General features: G+C 35.0%; 1 protein-coding gene across 1 annotated transcript in view; it reads left to right on the top strand.

Moving 5' to 3' along the window:
- Positions 1–22,088, top strand: part of Gstcd (glutathione S-transferase C-terminal domain containing) — a 76,953-nt gene extending 54,865 nt beyond the window's left edge. The window contains exons 6-12 of the mRNA XM_042701862.1: positions 6,803–6,918; positions 7,082–7,126; positions 9,549–9,677; positions 13,119–13,252; positions 13,853–13,883; positions 16,312–16,381; positions 20,475–22,088. Coding sequence (XP_042557796.1) covers positions 6,803–6,918; positions 7,082–7,126; positions 9,549–9,677; positions 13,119–13,252; positions 13,853–13,883; positions 16,312–16,381; positions 20,475–20,611 — 662 coding nt within the window. The 3' untranslated portion in view covers positions 20,612–22,088. The remainder of the gene's footprint in view (positions 1–6,802; positions 6,919–7,081; positions 7,127–9,548; positions 9,678–13,118; positions 13,253–13,852; positions 13,884–16,311; positions 16,382–20,474) is intronic.
- Positions 22,089–22,294: the final 206 nt, after the last annotated feature.

Raw genomic sequence — 22,294 nt, 5'->3', positions numbered from 1 at the left:
AAACATTATATGTCATTATGTCCCCAAAGTTTCCTAGAACAGGCCAAGTTGGTCAGTTGATTTATTTGTTGACTGATTGACAGATATTTACAAAGTCATTATTAGGAAGCATAAGTAGATGTCTTTTAACATTATACGTTTCCATTGAATTCTATATTTTCAGTTTATAATTATTGAATGTTTTAGGAATAGCCCTTCTTTATCCATTTTCAGGGAGACAGAAGCAATTTCTTTTTTTTAATATATATTTTGTATTGTAAAGATACTGTACAAGGGGTTACAGCAAGGTAATGAGTCCATTTCCTATTTATTTTTCCCCTACCACCTCCCCAACTCCTCCCTCCCCTCTCCCACTCCCCCTCACCCACAAAATTGTAAAATTTGTTTTCAACATACTGTCTTGTACATGTCATTGTTACAATGGGTCATCCTGTATCCTTATTTCAGCATTTTGTTATAGATAGAAACAATTTCAACTAATGCTTTTTCTGGGGGAGTTATAATGAATTATGCCCAGGTATCATTTTATAATTATAAGCATTATAGTAAAAATATCATTTTGTTTGATAAAGTTTGAAAAATAGTGTTTTCTCTGGTCATTAAAAGTATTATTATTACAGGTCTGGGGAGGTGGCTCAGTGGTAGAGTGGTTGCCTTGCATGCTTGTCTTGCATGCATGAAGCCCTGGGTTCATTCCTCAGCACCACATAAGCAGAAAAAGCCAGAAGTGACGCTGTGACTCAAGTGGTAGAGTGCTAGCCTTGAGCTGAAGAACTGAGAGACAGCACCCAGGCCCAGAGTTCAGGCCCCAGGACCGACAAAAAAAAAAAAAAAAGTATTATTATTACAAAGTACTACATTTCTAAGTACAGCCTGGAGTGAGGGCAGGTGGTGGGGTTCCTGTGGTTCTAAAAGGCAAGGAAATAAGCTGAAACAAAGAGAAACAATTATAGAAAGCCATTGACTTGTGATGATATGTTCAAGGAACTGTCACTTACTTTGAGCGGCTGAAACATTGAGGATGTAATGCAGCAGGCAGAAGCCAAATTAATTAATTAGTTAATCGGGGCTCAAGTCACCAAAGACTTTATTTTCTTGCCAAGATTTTCCGTCTCCATAAGGAAGAGAGACACAGTTAAAGGTGTTTAAGCCAGCGAGAGGTATTTTAGTGGGTACCATTGAAAAAGTCTGTAGTAGTATGTCAGTTAAAGCATACTCAGGATTAGCTGTTGCACGGAGACAGTGTTTGTGATTATAGCGCTTGAGGAGAATACTAAGGGCATATGATCCTAGATAGGAGAAGTCAGAAATTCCAACAAGAATTCTAAGAGATTTCATGATGTATTTTGAACTAAGTTTCAAAATAACTTAGTCAATTTAATTCTATTTTTCTTAATTGAATAACTTAATGACAGCACCAATTAAGGCTGAGTGCTCCAGAGAATTTTATGAATAAGCTTATCTGAAGACATGCATTACCTAGAATGAAAATGATTCAGACTAGCTTTTTTTTTTTTAAATTTTTTGTCAGTCTCGTGGGGCTTTAACTCGAGGCTTGGGCACTGTCCCTCAGCTCTTTTGCTGAAGGCTAGCACTCTACCACTTTGAGCCACAGTTCTACTTCCAGTTTTTGAGTGGTTAATTGGAGATAAGAGTCTCAATGGCAGCTTCTGCCTGGACTGGCTTTAAAACATGATCCTCAGATCTGAGCCTCCTGAGTAGCTAGGATTACAGGCATGAGCCACAACCACCCAGCCTGGGCTAGCATTTATAAAAGAATGTTTTTGGTAGGTAATAATATAATGATATTATCAATTCAGACAGAACTAGTCTCAAAGGACTGCTGAGCCCTTGACATTAAATATTAAAGCAAGACTACATTTCTTTGGATGTAAAGAGGCAAAATAATAAGCATAACCTTTTCCTATCTTGACCTGCTTATATTTACAGGTCTGTTTGAAATTTTACTACCTCCTCATATCTTCCCTTCCAAACACAAATGGGTTAATTGTAGTTTTTCCTTAAATAAGCTAGACTGTTCTTGGCATGTCTTCCCTGACCTATTATATCTGATAAATTTCTGTTATTCTTGAAATAGTCAACTGAAAGGTTCCAAGTCTCTGAAATTCTTCTCTAATGTGTCAAGCAGTTAATCCTTCATCTTCAGCATGAGTACTTTTTTTGCCCAGAGTTAATACACATACATTTTCATAGATACCCTGGAGGCTTCTTTAGGACAGAGATTGTGTTTTTCTTCATTTGAAGGAAATGGACTACTTGACAAGAGAGGAGGTGCCTTAGCACCTACTCTTTTCTAAGGAGGAAATCGTAGATACCCTGTGATGGAACCTGGGCATCACCATTAATTACCCTGTTACAACCCAATAAAAGATTGTTCATCAACTTTCCTTTCTTACTGCTATCAAGCCTTTTTTTAAACATTAAAATTTATAGTTGTCACCTTCTCTTTCACCTGTCAAAGGTCCTAATTAATAGTACCTTGTCTGTACAATTTTCTTTTGAGAAATTTGCTTTTGCAAATCTTTTGATTTTATAAAATTTTCAAACAAAAAATGTTTTGTAAATCTCTAAACTATTAGTTTTAGTTTTTTTCTGTTTCCATATTTAATGTTCACGAAATCATAGAACACTCATGCTCCAACTCAAAAAATGTCTTGGAAACAGAACAGGGAGAATCTTTAGTAAAGAACTTTAATAAGTGTGTGTGTGTGTGTGTGTGTGTGTGTGTGTGTGTTTACAAGTTACAACAGGCAATGTATTTCATATGTAGGTTCAGGTTAAGAAACAAAAAATCTGCTTAATTTTGGATATAAAATATTAGATAATCTTGGCTGCACATGTGCACATTTTTCATTCATGTTCTTTTGCAATTTTTGTTGCATTGAATCAACCCAAAATGCTGATGTCTTACCATGGCTTCCTTAGCTTAAAATTTGGATGCTTTAACCTGTACTTATCTTTTGTGGCAATGCAAACACTAATGTCAAAATAACCAAGTGCCTCCCAACTTGAAAACTACAGTTCAGAAATATGACATTATTTGTATTAAACATTCTTCTCTTGGTTTCTTTTCCCATTGCCTAAAGAAATAGCAATTTAGTCAAGCTAAAAGTAGATTGTAATTTAATGCTTATAAATGATATTTCACTCTGTACAGTATGTTCACAAAAAAAATAAAATAAAATTTTAAAAATGATATTTCATATACAAGGATACTGAATAAAAATAGAAAGTAGAGTGATAATTTTGGAAGGGGTAATGACATTGATTCAGACACAAAGTATTCACAAAGTGCTTCATTGAATGGCAACTCCTTTGTGCAATTACTTAAAGATAATAAAAATATTTTAAAAAGAAAGTAGGATATTTTTTTAAATTAGTACCATATTCCAAAATACTATTGTTTCCACCTTGTTGTATGTATTTGAAATCCTGTTCTTGTTTCCAGGAGCCTCATAATATTTATAAAACTGGAATAGGAAAAGGGAATGCTTTATTATAGGCAGCTTTTCTTTAAAGCATCTGAGCTTCTGGATGTCTGTATTTTTAGCTCAGTTTCTCTGAATATCATATGCAACTTAATATTCTCAACTTAAAACACAAATCTGAAAAGTACCACTACCTTCAGTCTTCATTTCAGCATGCATTTTATATGCAAAGAAAGTCTTAGCAAAAAAAAAAAAAAAAAAAATCTTCATCAGCATTTGTTTCTGAGAGACCTAAGGGTATAGATAATTCTAAATTACTAATAGAAATATTATAGGATTTGCTATTGTATATTTCATTGAATAAACTTCCCTGCTGCAAGAGTAATTATTTGCCTAGGAACTGTTAAGAAATCCACAATCGGCAAAGGCAGAAATGTCCCTACTCATTGAATTCCTCATCTTAGTTCCACTTAATAACATTTTTGCCTCCCTAAATGCCACAAAGTACAGTTAAGTGCAGTTTCATTTTATGCTTGTTTTTGCTGTTCTGTCTTTTGGCCTTACCTCTTCTTCCTTTTCTTTGTTTTTATTTTTCCTTCTGCAAATGAAAACTGGGTTGCTGTGAAAATACATATGGGATACATAAAGTTCATAGTGCAATCTAGGTGGAAGTTTCAAAGGTTTTCCACACACATGAACCCAGCCCTATCACCAAAGTTTCATATGGTAGAGGTTCCATTCCAAGGGTACTGTTACTTATTGGGAGGTGGCCTTGAGCCTGGAAGAGGTAGGAACTAGTGGGAGATCATTTGTTCATCCGAATACTGTTCCAGGAAGGGAATACTGATCTCTTGAGTAAGTTCTCAAGAGGAGAAGGTATTACCAAAGCCTGATCCTGGTCCCTGTGTTTCTCTTGAGCTTGCCTTGCCATGTGATTTTCTTTCTCCTGCATTTCTCAGCCCTTACAACAGCTACTATGTTTGTTGGACTTTAAGGTTCTAAAACTGTGCAATAAATAGATCCCTTTTGTTTGTAAGTAACCCCCCTTTAGTTGTCCTGCCACTGCAACAAAAACTGGCTAAGTACATAAGTATTTACTGTAGATTTACTGTAGAATATTTTAAATTATGTTATGTTTGAAAATCGTCAATAAAATCTCTTAGGAGTAAATATCTACGAAGGATGGGATTACAGGATCTTTCACATTCCTTATTTAAGTTTATTACAATTATATTAGAAGAGAAAAACAACATCAAATCCTCCTTGCCTTTACCTCCTGAGTACTGGAATTACAGGCATGTACCACTCACTATACCTGGCTAAAATTATTCTTCTAAAAGCTGTATCTTCATGAATGAAGATGGACTGTTATTGACTTACAATTCTACATATTGAAATTTGTATTAGACCATGCTTAAGTAATTGAAAAGTGTTTAAAGATTCACTTGTATGATGATGATCACATCATTACAATAGTGCATTGGTTTTGTAAATTGTGGTAAATAAATCATTGATGGAATACTGTAGAAAAAAATGCACTGACTTAAAAAAAAAGGTACTTAAATATGACCATATAAAATGATGCCACTCTAAATGAACTCCAAAATACTGGAAACAAGAGGGCCTTTGGGAGTTTTTATTTTGTTTTTTTGTTTTTGTTTTTTAATGTACTGTGTAAAGTTACTTCTTTTTTCCTTCTTTTTTTTTGGTTCAGTTTCTGTTTTCCTTTGGTTTATCCCCTGCTCACTGTTTTTTATTTTGGTACCCTGTGTCTTGTATGTATGTTTATCTGATTTGGGGAAGGGGAATAACAAAACGATGAGATAAAGGACAAAGGGTGAACCAAGGCAACAGCAGTACTTACAAGACACTATATTGGACATGGACTTTACACCTTGGTGGGGAGGGGAACAGAGAGGGGGAGGAAAAGTGGTAGAAAACAAGGGAGGGGGTAACAATGTTCAACAAGTAATGTACTTATTATCTTACTTATGTAACTGTAGCTCCTCTGTACATTACCCTTACAACAAAATAAAATAAAATTTCTCACCCCCCCAACCCAAGAAAAAGGTACTTAAAACATATTTTTATTCTGGCCTGGAAATTAAACTTATGAATATAACATATGCATATTTATCTATACATATATATATTTATATACATATATGTGTGTATGTTACTTCTGAGTTAGGAAATTATACTTTTCTGTTTTGCCTAAGAAAAAATTCTTACTTAATTTACTGTTGTAAGAAAAAAATGAAAAAATAACTTGCTATTTTTCTACTAGCATAGAGCAAGGAAAACTTGATATCTTTACATATTTTTTTTTACCAAACTGTTCCTATAAAGAATGTTCTTGATGTGTAAAAACAAATAGTATCATTCATACTTCTGAAGATATTTTTGTGGGGGCCGCTAGTGACTTTTGAAAGGAAGTTAAGATGTTTTCATGCTATTGAGCCCAAGGCATTTCATACTTGGAAAAAGCCTATCTTTAATCTCTAATTACATTTAAATTTCTATGTCTGACTCATACAGAAAGGAAGCTTCAAAGCAGAAAAAAGCAAAATCCTCAAATAAGCATTGATATAATTCAGATAGTGTGACATCTATATGCCAACATTCCTGCATGTCCTACAGGAGAATTCAAAGATGCGCCAGTTAAATAGTAAAAATGTTATTTATTATGGTTCTTTTTTTATTAATAAGTTTTTTATTGTGAAAATACGGTACAGAGGGGTTACAATTACATGAGCAAGGTAATGAGCCCATTTCTTATCAAGTATTGTTGCCTCCTCCTTTGTTCTTTCTATAAGTGTATTTTTTCATTTATTTTAATTTAACTGTCAAGGTGATGTAACGAGGGGTTACAGTTACATACATAAGGTAGTAATTACATTTCTTGTCTAACTTGTTACCCCTCCCTAATTTTTCTCCCTCTTTCCTTCCCCCTCTATAAGTATATTTAAGTGATTTGTAGACAGTCTTTTTAATAGATCTCTAAGAGTTATGGATAAAGAGGCCAGATGATTATTGAGACACTTTTTCATCCAGCCAAAATTTCTCAAATACTTTGACTCTGAACTTTATGTTTTTAGTTATAGCTTCCCCTTTTTTGTTAAGACAAACAAGATAGCAATGACAGTAAAATCAGAAGAAATATGGTTAATCTGTGGGCTCCTGTCCTCTAGTTTTCTCGTAGACTATTACATGAAACTTGTAATTTATTCTTTTATGTGTATCCACGTAAGTATACATTTACCTATTCTCCTTTATCCTCGTGGTATAGTCTAACTGTATATACTTAGTGTCTCACAATATTTAATATGCTCTTAATCTCTTGTCTTTTGCAGGCAAAATGTCTAGTGATCGAGCTTTGAGGAAACAGCAACAATTAAACAACCTTGTTTATGTGGTGATGAATCAAGCTAAACCTGGTGACAGAATTGTGGATTTCTGCAGTGGTGGGGTACTATATATAAACTTTTATCTTTTTTATCTTTTCCATAACTAGATGACTTTTCTATATTACATTCAAGGTCATGTTTTTATTTGATAAGATTATTATCATGAAATGAGCAAAATCCATGGGGACTAAACTTAATTTGATTTTTTTGCTGACTTTTTTTCAGGGCCACGTTGGAATAGTTCTTGCTCATATGCTGCCGTCATGCCAGGTAAAGCTGAATAAAGGAAAAATTTAAGCTAAACAAGTTTCAGCTTCCCAAGTCTAGCCTACTCTTCCTTCTTGAGCTCCTAATCTTTTTTTTTTTTTTTTTCGGTTGGTCATAGGGTTTGAACTCTGGGCTTCGGCACTGTCCCTGTGCTCTTCAGCTCAAGGCAAGCACTCTACCACTTGAGCCAAGCAACACTTCCAGTGTTCTAGTAGTTTACTGGAGATAAGAGTCTCAAGGACTTTCCTGCCCGGGCTGGCTTTGAACTGCAATCCTCAGATCTCATCCTCAGATCTCAACCTCCTGAGATCTAAGATTACAGGCATGAGCCACCGGAGCCTGACTTTGAGCTCCTAATCTTTTAACCACCTCAAACAATGAGGCACAGGCATTTTCTTTTTCCTTTGAAGTAACTTTTGAGATTTATAATCTTAAAGGGGGTAAAGAGGATGTAAAATAGGACCACAGTGCAGTTACCAATTTTTTTAATATAAAGATACATATTTTACTATATAATATATGTCACATAAAGTATGTCTAAAACATGTAAATATATGCATATGTTTAATTTTTAGAAGAAATAACTATCCCATTACTAAATAAAATACTTTTCAACTAATTTTCAAGATCATTTTAAGTAGAAATGATAACTTCTAAAAGTTGGTGGGCATGATATTTTAGTATTCTTTTTTTGATCTACTGCATAAAAATTGGAATAATTTCTTAAATTTAATAAGCAAAACCAAGTCTGTCATATTGATTTATCAAAAAAATTTTCTTTCCTTGCAATTCAAATCACTGTCTACATGGACATTTGCTGTTCCAAACTCTAAAAATGCAAATTAGTTCCATGCTATCATTCAATACTGTATCTTAAATGTTTTTCTATTGCTAGTAGTTATACACATTATATTTGAGTAACTACACATTTAAAGTGAATATACTATAGTTTATTCAATCATTGCTATTGTTTGTCCTGTTTTTATTTTTCTGCCATCTTAAATCAGCTCTTCACAGTGATCATCTTTTAAGTCTTTGGGGGGGGATATCATCTCTCTCTTTTTTAATAAGCTCATGTGAATTGTCTAGATGGTATGCAGTAATTACAACAAATACTTTCTGAAATAAACTGGATGAAAAATATGATAAACTGGTTTGATTGGCATATGACAAAGTTCTTCTATGAAGACAAGCATGTGGATAAAATAATAAACAGGAATGATACTGATGAGAATGTCTTCATTCCACCCACAGTTACTGCTCAAGGATTTTGTTGCACTTTATCCACACCAATCCACACTAATCATTACCTGATGGAACCTATCTCTCTCTCTCTCCTCTCTCTCCCCCCCTCTCTCTCTGCTTTTCCTGAGCGTAAACTTTGCCTGGGCAATGTCCCTGCATTTTTTTTGCATAAGGCTAGTGCTTTAGCACTTGAGCCACAGCTCCACTTTTTTGGTACTTAATTGTAGATAAGTCTCAGAGACTTTCCTGCCTGGGCTGCAGTCCTCAGAGAAGCTAAGATTACAGGCATGAACCACTGGCACCCAGCCTGTTGGAACCTTCTTATCACGAGTGTATGATCAAATTGGGCTTGGTGGCTTATTCCTGTAATCCTGGCTACTCAGTAGGTAGAGATTGGGAAGATCGAAGTTCAAGGCAAAGCACAGGCAAAGTATTAGCCACACATCATCTTGTCAATCAAGCTGGGTATGATGACACACATCCATAATTTCAGGTACACAAGAGAGGCTATAGGTAGGAAGATAAAGTTCTGAAGACAGCCCAGGCATAAAGTGTGAGTCCTCATCTGAAAAATTAACTAAATTCAAAAAAAGAGCATAGTCAAGAGGTACAAGGCTTGTCTAAAAGCTCCTTACCAAACACCAGTACTGTTTAAAAAAAAAAACAAACATAATCTGACTCCTCCTGCCTTCTCTCCATTCTGTACAGTTTGTCCTTCACTTCCCACTATCACCATCACACATACTCTATCCAGCTGTACTAGCTTAATTAGTTCTTTGGACACACCAAACTCTTCCTTACCTCAGTATTTCCCACTACTGAACATGCCTCGGTTTCCTATCTAAATTTGTTTCGTTTGCAAGCCCCAGTTATATCCAATTCCTAATGAAAACCTTCCTTGGTCTGGCTGTGTCCCAACCCTCCAGATTGTCTTCCACTAAGCACTTCAACACTGTAGTATTATTGCTTCTTTCACTTATATCACTGTACCATAGGCTTGAAGAACAATTCAAGGAGTTGTTTGTTTTGTACAAGTTAATCTGGTATATTTCCTGACATAGACTAGAAAATCAATGTAATATGTTCAGCATTATTAATGCTATGAAATATATTAGTAATGTTTACCCTAACACTTGAATTATGTTACTGAATTTACTATTTCCTACTGGGTAAAATCTAGGTTACATTAATAGAAAACAAGGAATTGTCATTAATTCGTGCTAAGAAGAGAAGTGACGAACTAGGTTTAAGCAACATTTGGTTCATTCAAGCAAATATGGAGTATTTTACAGGAATGTTTAATATTGGGGTAAGTAAACAAATTATTTAAACTTATTTAATTAGCTACATAAGAAAAAAATAAGAAACTTAGAATAAATAAGGCAGGTAGTTTCATAGCCTTTCCTAAACAAGAAAATATGTAACTTTCTATAGTCACATATAAAGTATCATATTGATTAATATTATTTCATTCATGGCACCTCATGAATAAGTTTCTTCCAGTAGGTTGGAATTTATTTTATTTTATTTTTTTGGTTGGTCCTGGGGCCTGAACTCTGGGCTTGGGCGCTATCCCTGCACTCTTCAGCTCAAGACGAGTGCTCTACCACTTGAGCCACAACACCACTTCCGGTTTTCTAGTGGTTTATTGGAGATAAGAGTCTCACGGACTTTCCTTCCCCGGGCTGGCTTTTGAACCACAATCCTCAGACCTCAGCCTCCTGAGTAGCTAGGATTACAGGCATGAGCCACCACGGGTGCCCGGCTTGGAATTTATTCTTTTACCAGGCAATCTCTAATGCTGAAAACAATGTTTGGCATATAGAAAGTACTTAAAAGGTTATTGATTCAATAAATGAATTCAAATAATGCTGACTTGCCTTGGTTTATTCTGTACTTTTAGGAAAAAATAGAATTTTGCCACACTACCAGGTGATAAATAGTATCTTAAGGTGGTTTAGCTTTTTTTTTTTTTGGGGTCCGGTCGTGGGCCTGAACTCTGGGCCTGGGCGCTGTCCCTCAGCTCTTCAGCTCAAGGCTAGCGCTCTACCACTTGAGTCACAGCACCACTTCCAGCTTTTTTCTTTTTGCTTATGTGGTGCTGAGGAATCGAACCCAGGGCCTCATGCATGCAAGGCAAGGGCTCTACCACTAAGCCACCTTCCCAGCCCCTGGTTTAGCATTTTTTTAAAATTTTGAGTAATATTGGCCAACTTTTAAGGATTAGTTACATGTTTTAGTTTATAAAATGTTCGGATCTCTTGTATATTTTAATACTTGATCATTGGGCTTTTCCATTATCTTTAGAAGCTTATTATACATTATAGATATTAACTCTTTATATGCTACAAATTTTAAATCATTTTCCTATTTGTTTCTTTTTACTTAATAGAGCTTATGTGCCACCAAGATATTTTATTTTAATATTTTTCAACTTATTAACCTTACCTCTTAATGTTTATGTAACTTTAGGATCTTTAGGAAGTATTTACAATTCTGCTATGGAAGAATTCACCCATGTTTTATTGCTTGCCTTTTAAATCTCTAATTCATTTGACATTTTCTATATGTGATGAGAAGAAATGAATTTTTATTTTTTATAGAGCTATCAGGTTAATCTAACATCACTTACTAAAAAAAAAAAATCTACCTTTCCTAGTTTGAAATACCACTTTTTGGATATGCTAATTGTCATATTTAAGTATCTATTGGTCTGCATCTTATTATTATTTGCCTGTTATATCTGCTGTGCATTTGATGACAATAAAATTAGGATTATGTGGTACAGTTAAATCTGAGACTTAAAATCCATTTCATAAGTAGCTTAGATTTGTTTAAATAGGGAAAGAAATTCAGGCTTTCATATGTAGCAGAAGAAATGTGAATCAAAGTAGAGACTTACTGAAATAGAACTGTCTCAACTTTTCTTTATTCCAAACCTCAATAGGGGTTTATTTTATTTTATCTTATGGAGAAGCCCCTGATGTACTTAATACATGGGATCATGCTTTGAAGTTCTGCCTCTCACAAGCTGTTTTGTTGCAAGTCTTAATTTATACAAGCCTTAAGTTCCTCACTTCTAATATAGAGACATAATAGAGACATTCTTTGGGGGCTGATGTGAGCCTGCCATTACCCAATACAGTGCTGCACATAAAGGGCACTCAGTGACTAGAAAGGGAAATGCATCCATAACTTGTGCCATGAGATTTTCTCTAGCTATTCACGAAAATAAGAATTAGCCTGATTAAATAAAAGGGGCAGATGAAGACTCAAAGTTCTTTACTTTTACTACCTGGTAGTTGTTGTTGCCCTCCCTGAATGGCAGCCTTGGTAGGTTCTTTCTTAGCATGAAACAGGAAAGGTGGATTGACAGCCACGTCAAGATTGTTACTGTGCATGTGGGGAAAGGAGATCCTGGGGCTTGAACTCAGAGCCTGTGTACCATCTCTGAACTTTTTTGTTCAACACTGGTACTCTACAACCTGAACCACATCTCCAATTAAGTTAATTGGAGATAAGAATCTCAGACTTTCCTGCCTGGTCTGGCTTCAAATCATGATCCTCAGATCTCAGACTTCTAAGTAGCTGGGATATCAAGCATGAGCCATGTGCCCAGCCAAGATTGTTGAATTTTCTGTAACCCGTGTAAACCTACGAGGAGGGGAAATTTTAGGGGAGTTGAGAGCTGAGATCTTGTTTTTAACTAATGTTCAAAAGGAAAATCTAGCTTTCATACTTTATATCCAAAACTTCGGGAAAATGCTCCATTTCATCTTCAGAGCTTCACCCTGCCCTAAGGTTGATGAGATCCATCCCTCAAAAGTAAACTATAACCCAATATAATTTGTATTCTAGAGAGAGATATTCATAAAGATATGAATATTTTTCTAGCAAAATATAATTTTATCTTTCAGGATGCTCACATGTGAATTTCCTTCATCAAATCCCATTTTGCCTTATTTAGCCTACTAATGATCATAGTTGTCTACTCTGGATTATAATTAGCATAAACATAATAGTGACATATGATTTGAAATAATTTTAAAACTTTTTACTTTTATGAACTGTTGATACCCTCGTCATTATTCTGATGATTCCATTCCTTCCTTTTAAAATAAGTCCAGTAAAATCAGTCTGTGAATTCTATCACTGTATATAGAAAAATCCTAGAAAGATGCTACATATACATGACAGATTGGATTATACTCCAATAGCATCCAGAAAAGTATTTTGAAATATATCTGTTAAGTAGTTTATAGTTGAGAAGACAAACATCCCAAGAAATTTAAGGGGTCTAAGGCCTCAGAGCCATCCTAGAGTTCTAGTCTAGAAATTCTCATAGAAATTTTCATTTCTTCAAGTCCAGTGTTTTTGCCACAGTGCTATAACTGAATTAAATTCATAATCAGTGAAAGTGCTAGTTTAAACATTCAATTTTCTACATTTATGATTGTATTACATTTCCCATTGAATGAATCTTTTTTTTCCATTGAATGAATCTTGAGCTTCATTTGCAGTGCCATTTTCTTTTTAATCATTCAACCTTAGTTAATTTCTTAATTAATATGAACAACGAAATAGCCACTGGTATGTCCAATTGAAACTAGTTAAACTATAACAAATATTCTGTTAATTTGAAGTCCCCTACGGATTTCAATTTCAGTCACTTTTTTTTTTTTTTAAGACACAAGGGTTATTCTGTTAGTTTAGAATGAACCTAATGGTAGGGTCTGATTTTACCTTCTAGGTAGCATTGCATGCCTGTGGTGTGGCAACAGACATGGTGATTGAGCACTGCATCAAAACACGGGCTTCCTTCGTCACGTGCCCTTGCTGTTACGGCTTTATTCAGAACACTTCCAAGTTTAAGTTTCCCAAAAGGTGACAGTATTCTTCTACCTAAGATGTCAATATGGAGATAAATTAGTACAGATGTGTTTATATAAAGTTGTAATATTTCATTTTGAATACCTGACTTTCCACAATGGCAAGTATTGTTTATAAATTGTGTCTTCCTGAGGAACTGTGAAAGAACGAAGTGCCTTTTCAATGCTGATTACCTCTTGATCTATTGGCCCCACAAAACCTGAATAATAATAAAGCTTAGAGTGAAACACTATGTGTTTCTATGAAGAGACAAGTTGTTCTTCTCTGTCTCAATGATCTGTGAAAGACATTCTTTTATTTTTTTTAATTTTAATTTTTATTTTTGTGAACATACTATACAGAGGGGTTACAATTACATGGGCAAGATAATGAGTACATTTATTATCAAGCATTGCAGCCTCCTCTGGACATTCTTTTATATTAACATACTGAGGATAAGATATGCTTTTATCTTTTTATAAAGACATTTCAGGCATGATTTTTACATCAACATTTTAATTTAAAATGCTCCAATAGATATTTTTATTCATAATTTAGTTTATTCAATATTCTTAACATTTAGAATAACTATTTCCTTTTTCCTCTCTATTTCAGTGAACAATTTAAGAAAACTTTATCATACAAGGTAAATTTAAAAAGATCTAAGTGTCTGCCTTATACTTTTTGTGTTCTCTTTGTTTTTCTGCCTCAGATTTCTAATGGATTAAGTGATCTGTAGCTATCATTAAATCACTTATAAATGTAATATGTAGCACATTCATGTATATATCTCTAGGTGAACTCTTCCAGTAGTTGACAGATTGATGACGAATCTGAGGTTAGCTTGCCATAGTGGATGCTAACAGAAGATATGAGTCCTGAGGCAGAACCAAGACAGTTTGTTGCTCACAGCAGTACTGTAGCATGGCACCATCCTTTTCACACCGACTCCCCAAGGCCCAGTTTCCAAGAAGCAAAGGAAATGGGCAGGTGATTCCTGCTATTTGCTCCAGAGAAAAACTATAATTTTTAAGGCCACTCACTATAAAAATATGCTTGAAAGTATAATCTGGAACAGAGGGACATTTTTCTATACATGGACAAGCAGTCCATTTATATAAGTTTATATAAATGGACTGCTTGTCCATGTATAGAAAATAAATAATTTAGGCATTGCTGGCCACATACAAATCCCCCACACGTTTGTTCTTCTTCATAGTTCTTATCATTAATATTATTATTGCTAAGTTATAACCCCTTAAATCAGAAACAGCTTGTTAGGCATTCATGAACAGTTCCTAGGCTTCCTACCCCCGTTTGCTAGTCTCTGATCTGGATTAGTGGCAGTCAGTGTCTACTTGCGAGACATGAAAACACAAGAGACCCTCAGAGAATTTTCTTCCAAAAGTAGTTGAAATATTACATAGTTTTGGGTCATCAGTCTGAGCAAAATAGTTGTTTCTGACATCAGTAATCATTCAATAACAAGGCATATATACAATCTAAGAAATATTATTTGAGAAATATATAAATAATCCTATTAAAACTTGATTAGTTAACTGAACTCCAGTAGCTCATTACCTGTAATCCTGCTATTTGGGAAGGTAAAATTGGAAGGATCACAGTTTGAGGCTAGCTCAGGCATACAGAAGAGACTCCTTTTCAACCTATAGGTGAGTGTGGGAGTGTGCACCTATAATCCTAACTATGTATGAGGCTTAGATCAGGAGGATTGTTACTTTTTACAACCTAACTTCAGGTAAAGAGAGCAAACTCACCAGTCATTCTGATAAAACTCAGCAGTAGAAGAGAATTGTACCCTCTCTGAGTTGTGATTACCTTCACTTACTTACAGTAAACTTGTTTACAGATGCCCTGAAGACATAGGCCATGCAGTTTCTATCTTCTCTTCAAATCATATAATTTTAAACTCTTCTTTTGTCCCTTGGATGATAACAGGTAGTTGATGAGAACTTAATGAAAGTTGCTCATTCAAACTATTTTTTCCTCCCAATGTCATTAATTTTTATGAGTATTAAAATGTAATACATAAAATTTTAGACAAAGATACCTCTTTTAAAGGCAAAACACATTGTCACAATGATTTTACTTACAGATTAAGAAAGGCTTTGCACTAAGGTGACTGAAGCAAAAAGCTCAAGAGTTCATGACTAGTCTGGGCTACAGGGTGAGGCCTGTCTTAAAAAGTAAAGAAAAATTACTAAGAGGACAACTGATAAATGTGAATTCAACCTGTTTGCCTAGCCAACATGTAGACTTATTGCACACTTGGACACCACAGCCGTCTGATTTAACCTAGAAGCATTGCATTCATTTTGCCTTTGTTTAATCACTTTTCTCTGGCTGCTTACAGATTAAAGAGCACTGCTGTTACAGAGTATAAACTCATTGACTTGCTTTTTATTTTTCATTAATGCAATCTTATTTAAAATTATTAACAGTCCTACTTTGATTTCCTTAGGTCTTTATGGCTTGTCTTAAAGCAGAAAGGGATATATCTTTTGCATCCTATTGGAGTGAGAGAAACTGCCAAATGCTTAAAGAGACTTGGTAAAGAGGAAAGTTGGAAGAAGCTAAGGAGTAGCCAGACATATTCTAGGAAACTCATATGAGTTTCATAATCAATGATTTTTATGGCTTCTTTTCCTCTTGTAGAATGAGAATATAGTATGTCTTCCTAAAGCAACATGCATGAGATTCAAATAAGTACTATCAACAAAAATAAAAGTGAATTTTTTAGTCTTTTCATTTACACATTGTAATCTCAAAATGTAATCATGTTGTCAGATTCCAGATAACAGCAATTGGGCAGAGAGGCCCTGAGGATTTTCTGTGACTAGGTTATTGATAATTATATTTGAAGAATAATATCCTTGAAGGAATGAAATAGTGAATACCATTTGCTCATTCTTTTTCAAAAGTATTTAGTCCAGTACCTTTATGCAACTAAGCACTTTTGAACTATAGAACAAATGACATAGATTCATGTTTGTTTTTGCAGTTTTGAAGTAGAAAATCTAAATGAACCAACATTACCTTGCTTTTTCTTTCAGGAACACATGATTCTATGCAGATTTGCTGATCAGACAGCTGTCCAGCTTCCACCCCAACGAAGGCTCGTTGGTATGTGTTTTCACAGAGCAGCTGTTGAGTAGACTGTGCACAGTATACCCAGGAATAAGTGGATCAAGTCTGTATGGGAAAAACTGATCAATTTATCAAAAAGAAACTAAAAATGGTTCTTCCTAAGAAACTATCTTGAAAAGGGCCTTGTAACTATAATAACACTTTTATTCCATTTTGGTTAATGTTAATACTTTGAAATACATCTTTAGTGTTGGTACACTGAATAGAGCCTTGTGTTAAATCTTTTTTTACTGTTATAAACTGCAGAATCTAGTAAAAGCCACAGAAGAATACTAAAGATGGAAAAATCAGCTGTGCTTGCTAGAATTGATGCAAAAAAAGTATGAAAACAAATGAGTAAAATATTTTCTTTCTTAGAATAATTTATTTAACATTTGTAATATTAAACATTACCTAAAGTTGGAAGACAACCGAAGTATTTCAAGTTTATGACTTAGCAAAGACTACTTTAGAAAAAAAGAGATAAAATTTAGACAAATAGTAGCAACTGTTATTATATACTTAAACACTGAGTTAAATGCCCTCTCAGTAAATTCTTATAAAAGTTCTTAAGGGACAAGTACTATTATTTACATTTTAATGATGAGACTCCCAACACAAAGGTTTACCTGATGTTCTTCATCTGATAGATGATGGAGCCCCACTATGAACTCAAATTGTTTGATTCCAGATGTTGAGTTCCTATTCATTTTTGCAGTACTGCTTCCCGACACTCAGAAGTTCTATCATTAGAAGTTTTAGTTCTCAAATCTGGGCTTTGGATAGATGAATCAAAACTAATCTTAAAAAACTATTCGGAGGGCTGGGAAGGTGGCTCAGTGGTAGAGCGCTTGCCTTGCATGCCTGAGGCCCTGGGTTCGATTCTCCAGCACCACATAAGCAAAAAGAAAAAAAGCCAGAATTGGCGCTGTGGCTTAAGTGGTAGAGCACTAGCCTTGAGCTAAAGAGCTGAGGGACAGCGCCCAGGCCCAGAGATCAGGCCCCACGACGGACCAAAAAAAAAAAAAACACTATTCGGAGAAGCCTCATATTGGACAATGTCACACTTTCTATAATTCCATTGTAGTTCATTGTATGCTATATTGCTGTTTCTTTGGCTGAGTACTAGATGAAGTAATTAGCCTGTGTTTAGAGATGATGTTTCATAAGTAATACTTTTAAATTTTGAAATCTAAGTCAGTATAGCTGGTGCTTACATCTGGAGAGGCATGAAAGACCAGAGATGGAAGGAGTGGGAGGTTGCCTTCTCATTTTCATACTCTGAGCATAAACATACAGAAGGAACTTGCTCTCTCCTATGTGAAACCTCTCATTCTCTTTTCTTGTTCCTTGCTCTTTTTCCCATTCCCAACACTTGGAGTTAGTGAAATGTGCATTTGATAGAATTCCACTAGACCGATGTGTTAGTCTATTTTATGCTTCTATAACAGACAACCACAGGCTGGATAACTTACAATTAAGAGAAATTTATTTGACTCACAGTTTTGTAAGGTAAGAAGTCTACAGGGATTGCATCTGGTGGGGATTTGTTCACTGTATCATAACATGGTGGCAGGTGTCACGTTGCAAAAGAGAGAGCTAGAGACAGATGGAAGGAAATGCTTGTCTGAGAAGGAACCAGATTTGTCCTTTTTCTGCTACTGAGGCTTAAATTCAGGGCCCTGCACTCTCACTTGACGTTTCTTGCTATGTCATGCTGGTTAATTGTAGATAGTCTTTTTCTGTCAGGGCTGGCTCTGACCTGAGATTCTTCATGTCTAAACTTTCTGATTAGGTAGTATTAAAGATAGGAGCCATGAGCACCAAGCAAACTTACTTTTTCATAAGGAGCCCACCTGTAATAATAAATTCACTCCTTCAAAAACAGCATTGATTCACTGTGCTGATGGACTTACCACCTCTCATTGGGTCCCTTGTCCCTGCACAGTTATATTGGGAATTAAGTTTCCATCACATGCTCTTTAGGGGACACAGTTAAACCATCACAGCTCAATGAAATTAATTCCTATGTGGACAGATGTGTTCATGGTAGATGTGAGTTTTAAGCACTAAACCAAAGGACAATGGCTGATATAAAAGCTGCTAGACTAGAGAGGGAGGAATATTTGGCAAGATTGCTAACTGGAAGAGGGGTTGGAAGGAGGGCTTGGGTAGAATCTGATTCATACAAAACCAGATCTCATTTTTGCTGTGTACATGTCATCTCTGTGTTCTGTAAGCATTCTTAGGAAGCAGCCTACCAGTCCCCTACAATGGACTGAGAACAACCAATCAATCCCAATTGCAGTGAACTCTGTAATTGAAAATAAAGCATTCTTCTTACTGATAAGGAAAAATATGACTTGAGTAGGATCAAAGTCAAGGATAAATGACCTATAGTGTGAACCCAAGGTGGATACTGGAAGATGTAGAACATTCCAACACTGTCAGAGAATGTTTCATTTTAAACTGAAATGTAGGTGAAGAAAACCTTTATAGCTGTGTTAAAGGAAAGACAATATTATAAGGGAAGAAAACGAATGTCAGCCATACAGCTGTTGGGAAGATGGGTTAATTTTGTATACATGAAATTCTAGACATGTCTTTATGTCACATTTTCTAGTTGCTCTGGTTTTTTGTTTTTCTTTTTTTGCTTTCTCCTCCCCGCCCCTCATAGTTTCTACTTGCTTTGGTTTGGATGGGGTGGGGGGTTGTTGTTGGTTTGGTTTGGTTGGTTTTTTGTTTGTTTTGTTTTCTGGTCTTTTATAGCATTTTTTTTCCTGAGCTGAGACCCAAACCTAGGGCTTTGCACTTGCCAGACAAGTGCTCTTCCATTGAGCTAAATCCCCAACCCCTTCTAAATTTCTAACTTTCACAATTTCTAAAAAGTGTAAAACATCACCTTTTTAAATCTGAGCCTTTGGTTGGTTCTTACCTACTGATGTCACTGGGTTTTTTGTTTTTGTTTTTGGTGAGGATTCTTTCTCACAGATGCATTTTCTATTTAGCGACTTTTCTTCAATTTCTGAAGCTGTTTTAGCTTAGTAGTGTAAATTATGATATTTAAAATAATGATTAGGCTGTATAAGTGGTGAAGACAAATGAAATGAAGAAGCTTACATGAAGTTTACAATTGAAATTATGAATGTAAATAATGGCTTTGAACAGATTAAGCCTCAATTCATTTTTCTGAAGTTTGAAGTTTTATTAGCCAAAGGAAAACAAATTATCTCCCTTGTTTACCAGTCAGCTTTCCTCTTTTGTTTCACTAAGATTACAGAAGAAATATTATATAGTTATTTTATGGGACCAGAGAGCTCTGAAAATTAAGATTTTATACTCAACATTACTTGAAATAATCAACACACAAGTGAAAATTTTCTAGTATTTTTCATTTTTTATTTCTTCAAAGTCCTGAAAAACTCCAGATAGAGAATGTAACATTTCTTTAAGATAGATGTTTATTGGCATATTACTTTAGATAGTCAGAGGCAGATTTTTTTTTCCCCTTTACAGCTAATATAGTAATTCTGTGTGTGTGTGTGTGTGTGTGTGTGTGTGTGTGTGTGTGTGTGTACACGGCCTTGAACTCAGGGCTTGCACACTGTCCCTTAGCTTTTCCACTAACCGTTGGTGCTCTATCACATGAGCATATACCTCCATTTCCAGGCTTTTGCTGGAGATAAGAGTCTCATGCACTTTCCTGCCCAGGCTAGCTTCAAACCATGAGCCTCTGGTCTCAGCCTTCCTGAGTAGCTAGGATTACAGGAATGTGCCACCACACTGTCTTTCTGTAAGAATGCAGAGCAAAGATCTTTAAATGGATCTTTAGCTGAAGAAGAAATGAATCTTTATTTTGACATTTATTGGTAAATACATTTGAGGCTATTAGCATTCTTTAAATTATTAGCAGATAAATCTTTGAAATATTGTCTGCTGTCTTTACACATTGATCATGAATTAAATTGAAAGATGTTCATCGGGACTTAAGGGTAAGCACTATTTTGCATAGACATAAAATTTGTTCTAAAGAAACTAAAATGGTACTGCTAGTAGAAGGGTCTTATGATACCCTTTGACTGTTTTTCAGGAAAACAGTGCATGTGCCTGGTGGATCTGGACCGAGCAAGAGCTGCAGAAGAACATGGCTACTCTGTTCAAGTGATATCCATGGAACCAGAGAGCTGCTCTCCCAAAAATAACATGATTGTGGGAGTCCCTATTTAGAATGCGATGTTTATTTTTGATGTTTGCCATTAGCTTTGTGAGGAAAGTCTAGGAGAATCCTGGTGGTGCTTGGTATATCTAGAAAACAGCATTAGCCATCCTAAGCCTATTTTACTCATTGGGAAAGCAATAGGAACATCTTGGAAGAAAGGCTGCCCACAAAGCATCTTAAATGCTCTTAGAATGGTTTTCACGGTTAAAATCCTCTGAAGTTTCAGCTGCCAAAAGAATAATGCCAGTGAAGGTTCTATCACTGGAATAACAAGTTGCTTCTCAGTTCACAGGCTTTTCTGATCTTGCCAGTGAGATATTCAATTCAAAACAATGTATTTGCTGCCTTTATTATCCTTTAGTATTCACACCTGGAGATTGAAACTAAACTCAGTGGAGGGTTGTTTTGTATTTTTTACCTTTGTACTTTTCTATATATTTTTTAAAAATCTAGAAATATAATTATACTATATTTTATTTTTAGGCTGGTGTTACCATTTAGTATACTTCTTTTTAATATATTTTCCATAACCTGTCAAATGAGATCATCACTAGTTGAAACATTTTTCTGTGAAGAGATTCAAAATAGTTTCAGATAAGACCATGGGTTTGGGACATAACACTAAATAGTAAACACAATTATTACTTAATTCAACTATATAACTAATAATTTGGAATCTAAAATGTTCAAGACCCAGATTTTTCTGAAAATACAAAGACAAATTGCAAGAGACAGTGCTTTGCTTACAGAAAATAATCATCTATGAAAGACTGATGAATTACTTAAGTGCATTATGTCATAATGTATGGTCTTATTTGTATTTTTTTTAAATCTCACTGAGCATAAATTGTGAATGTGAGTAATGCAGACCAGGGAAGCTTATTTGAACAGTTCTCTCTGCCTAAGTTCTTTTATCTACCAGTCAACATCTTTAGATGCAGTTAACACATCCTTTTGCATGTGCTGCTGTTGATTTAACTTTGCATATCCTAGTTTATTCCACTAAATTCATTTCACTACTCTTGTTGTGGTTTAAAATAAAGGAATAATTTCATATAGGCCAGTATTCATGGGGAGGGAGAAATGTTTTGTAATTTTATGTTCTGGGATAAAATTTAAGAAAACAAAATTTAGACATCAACCCTATTTTAGTCATTAGTGTCCATACATACATGTTCTTTCATCTTGGACTTTCCTTTTTAAGTGGAAATATAATTTATATATAACATGTTTTTGAGTGTTCTATTTGAAAAGTTTTGATAACTGTATATACCTACACAAACCCATTCAAATATCTGATGAATATTTTCATCTATCAACATCTGGTATTTTCCTCAGATATTATCAGATATATTAATATTTTTCCAAGGTTTACTTGACACAATTTCTAATGAATGTTTTAATTTTAATGAAACTTAATATACCTCTTTTTTATGGTTGATAATGTCTGTGTTCTTTCTAATAAATCTTTACTTGCCTGTGTTAGTCATTTTCCATCATGGCGAAAGATTACCTGAGAAACACAACTTAAAGCAGGTAAGACTTAGTTTGTCTCATGGTTTCAGAGGCTCCAGTCCAGGGTTTCTGTTTCTGTTGTTTTGGGGCCTTTAGTGATGAAGTAAATTGTCATAACAGGGCATAGCAAAGTAATACAACCCAGCTCTCTGTAGCCAGGAAACAGAGAAACAGGA

This window comes from Dipodomys spectabilis, unplaced genomic scaffold (assembly GCF_019054845.1).
Source record: "Dipodomys spectabilis isolate Male_0828 unplaced genomic scaffold, ASM1905484v1 ptg000297l, whole genome shotgun sequence".
NCBI lineage: Eukaryota > Metazoa > Chordata > Mammalia > Rodentia > Heteromyidae > Dipodomys > Dipodomys spectabilis.
This window is presented reverse-complemented; position numbering and strand designations above follow the sequence as displayed.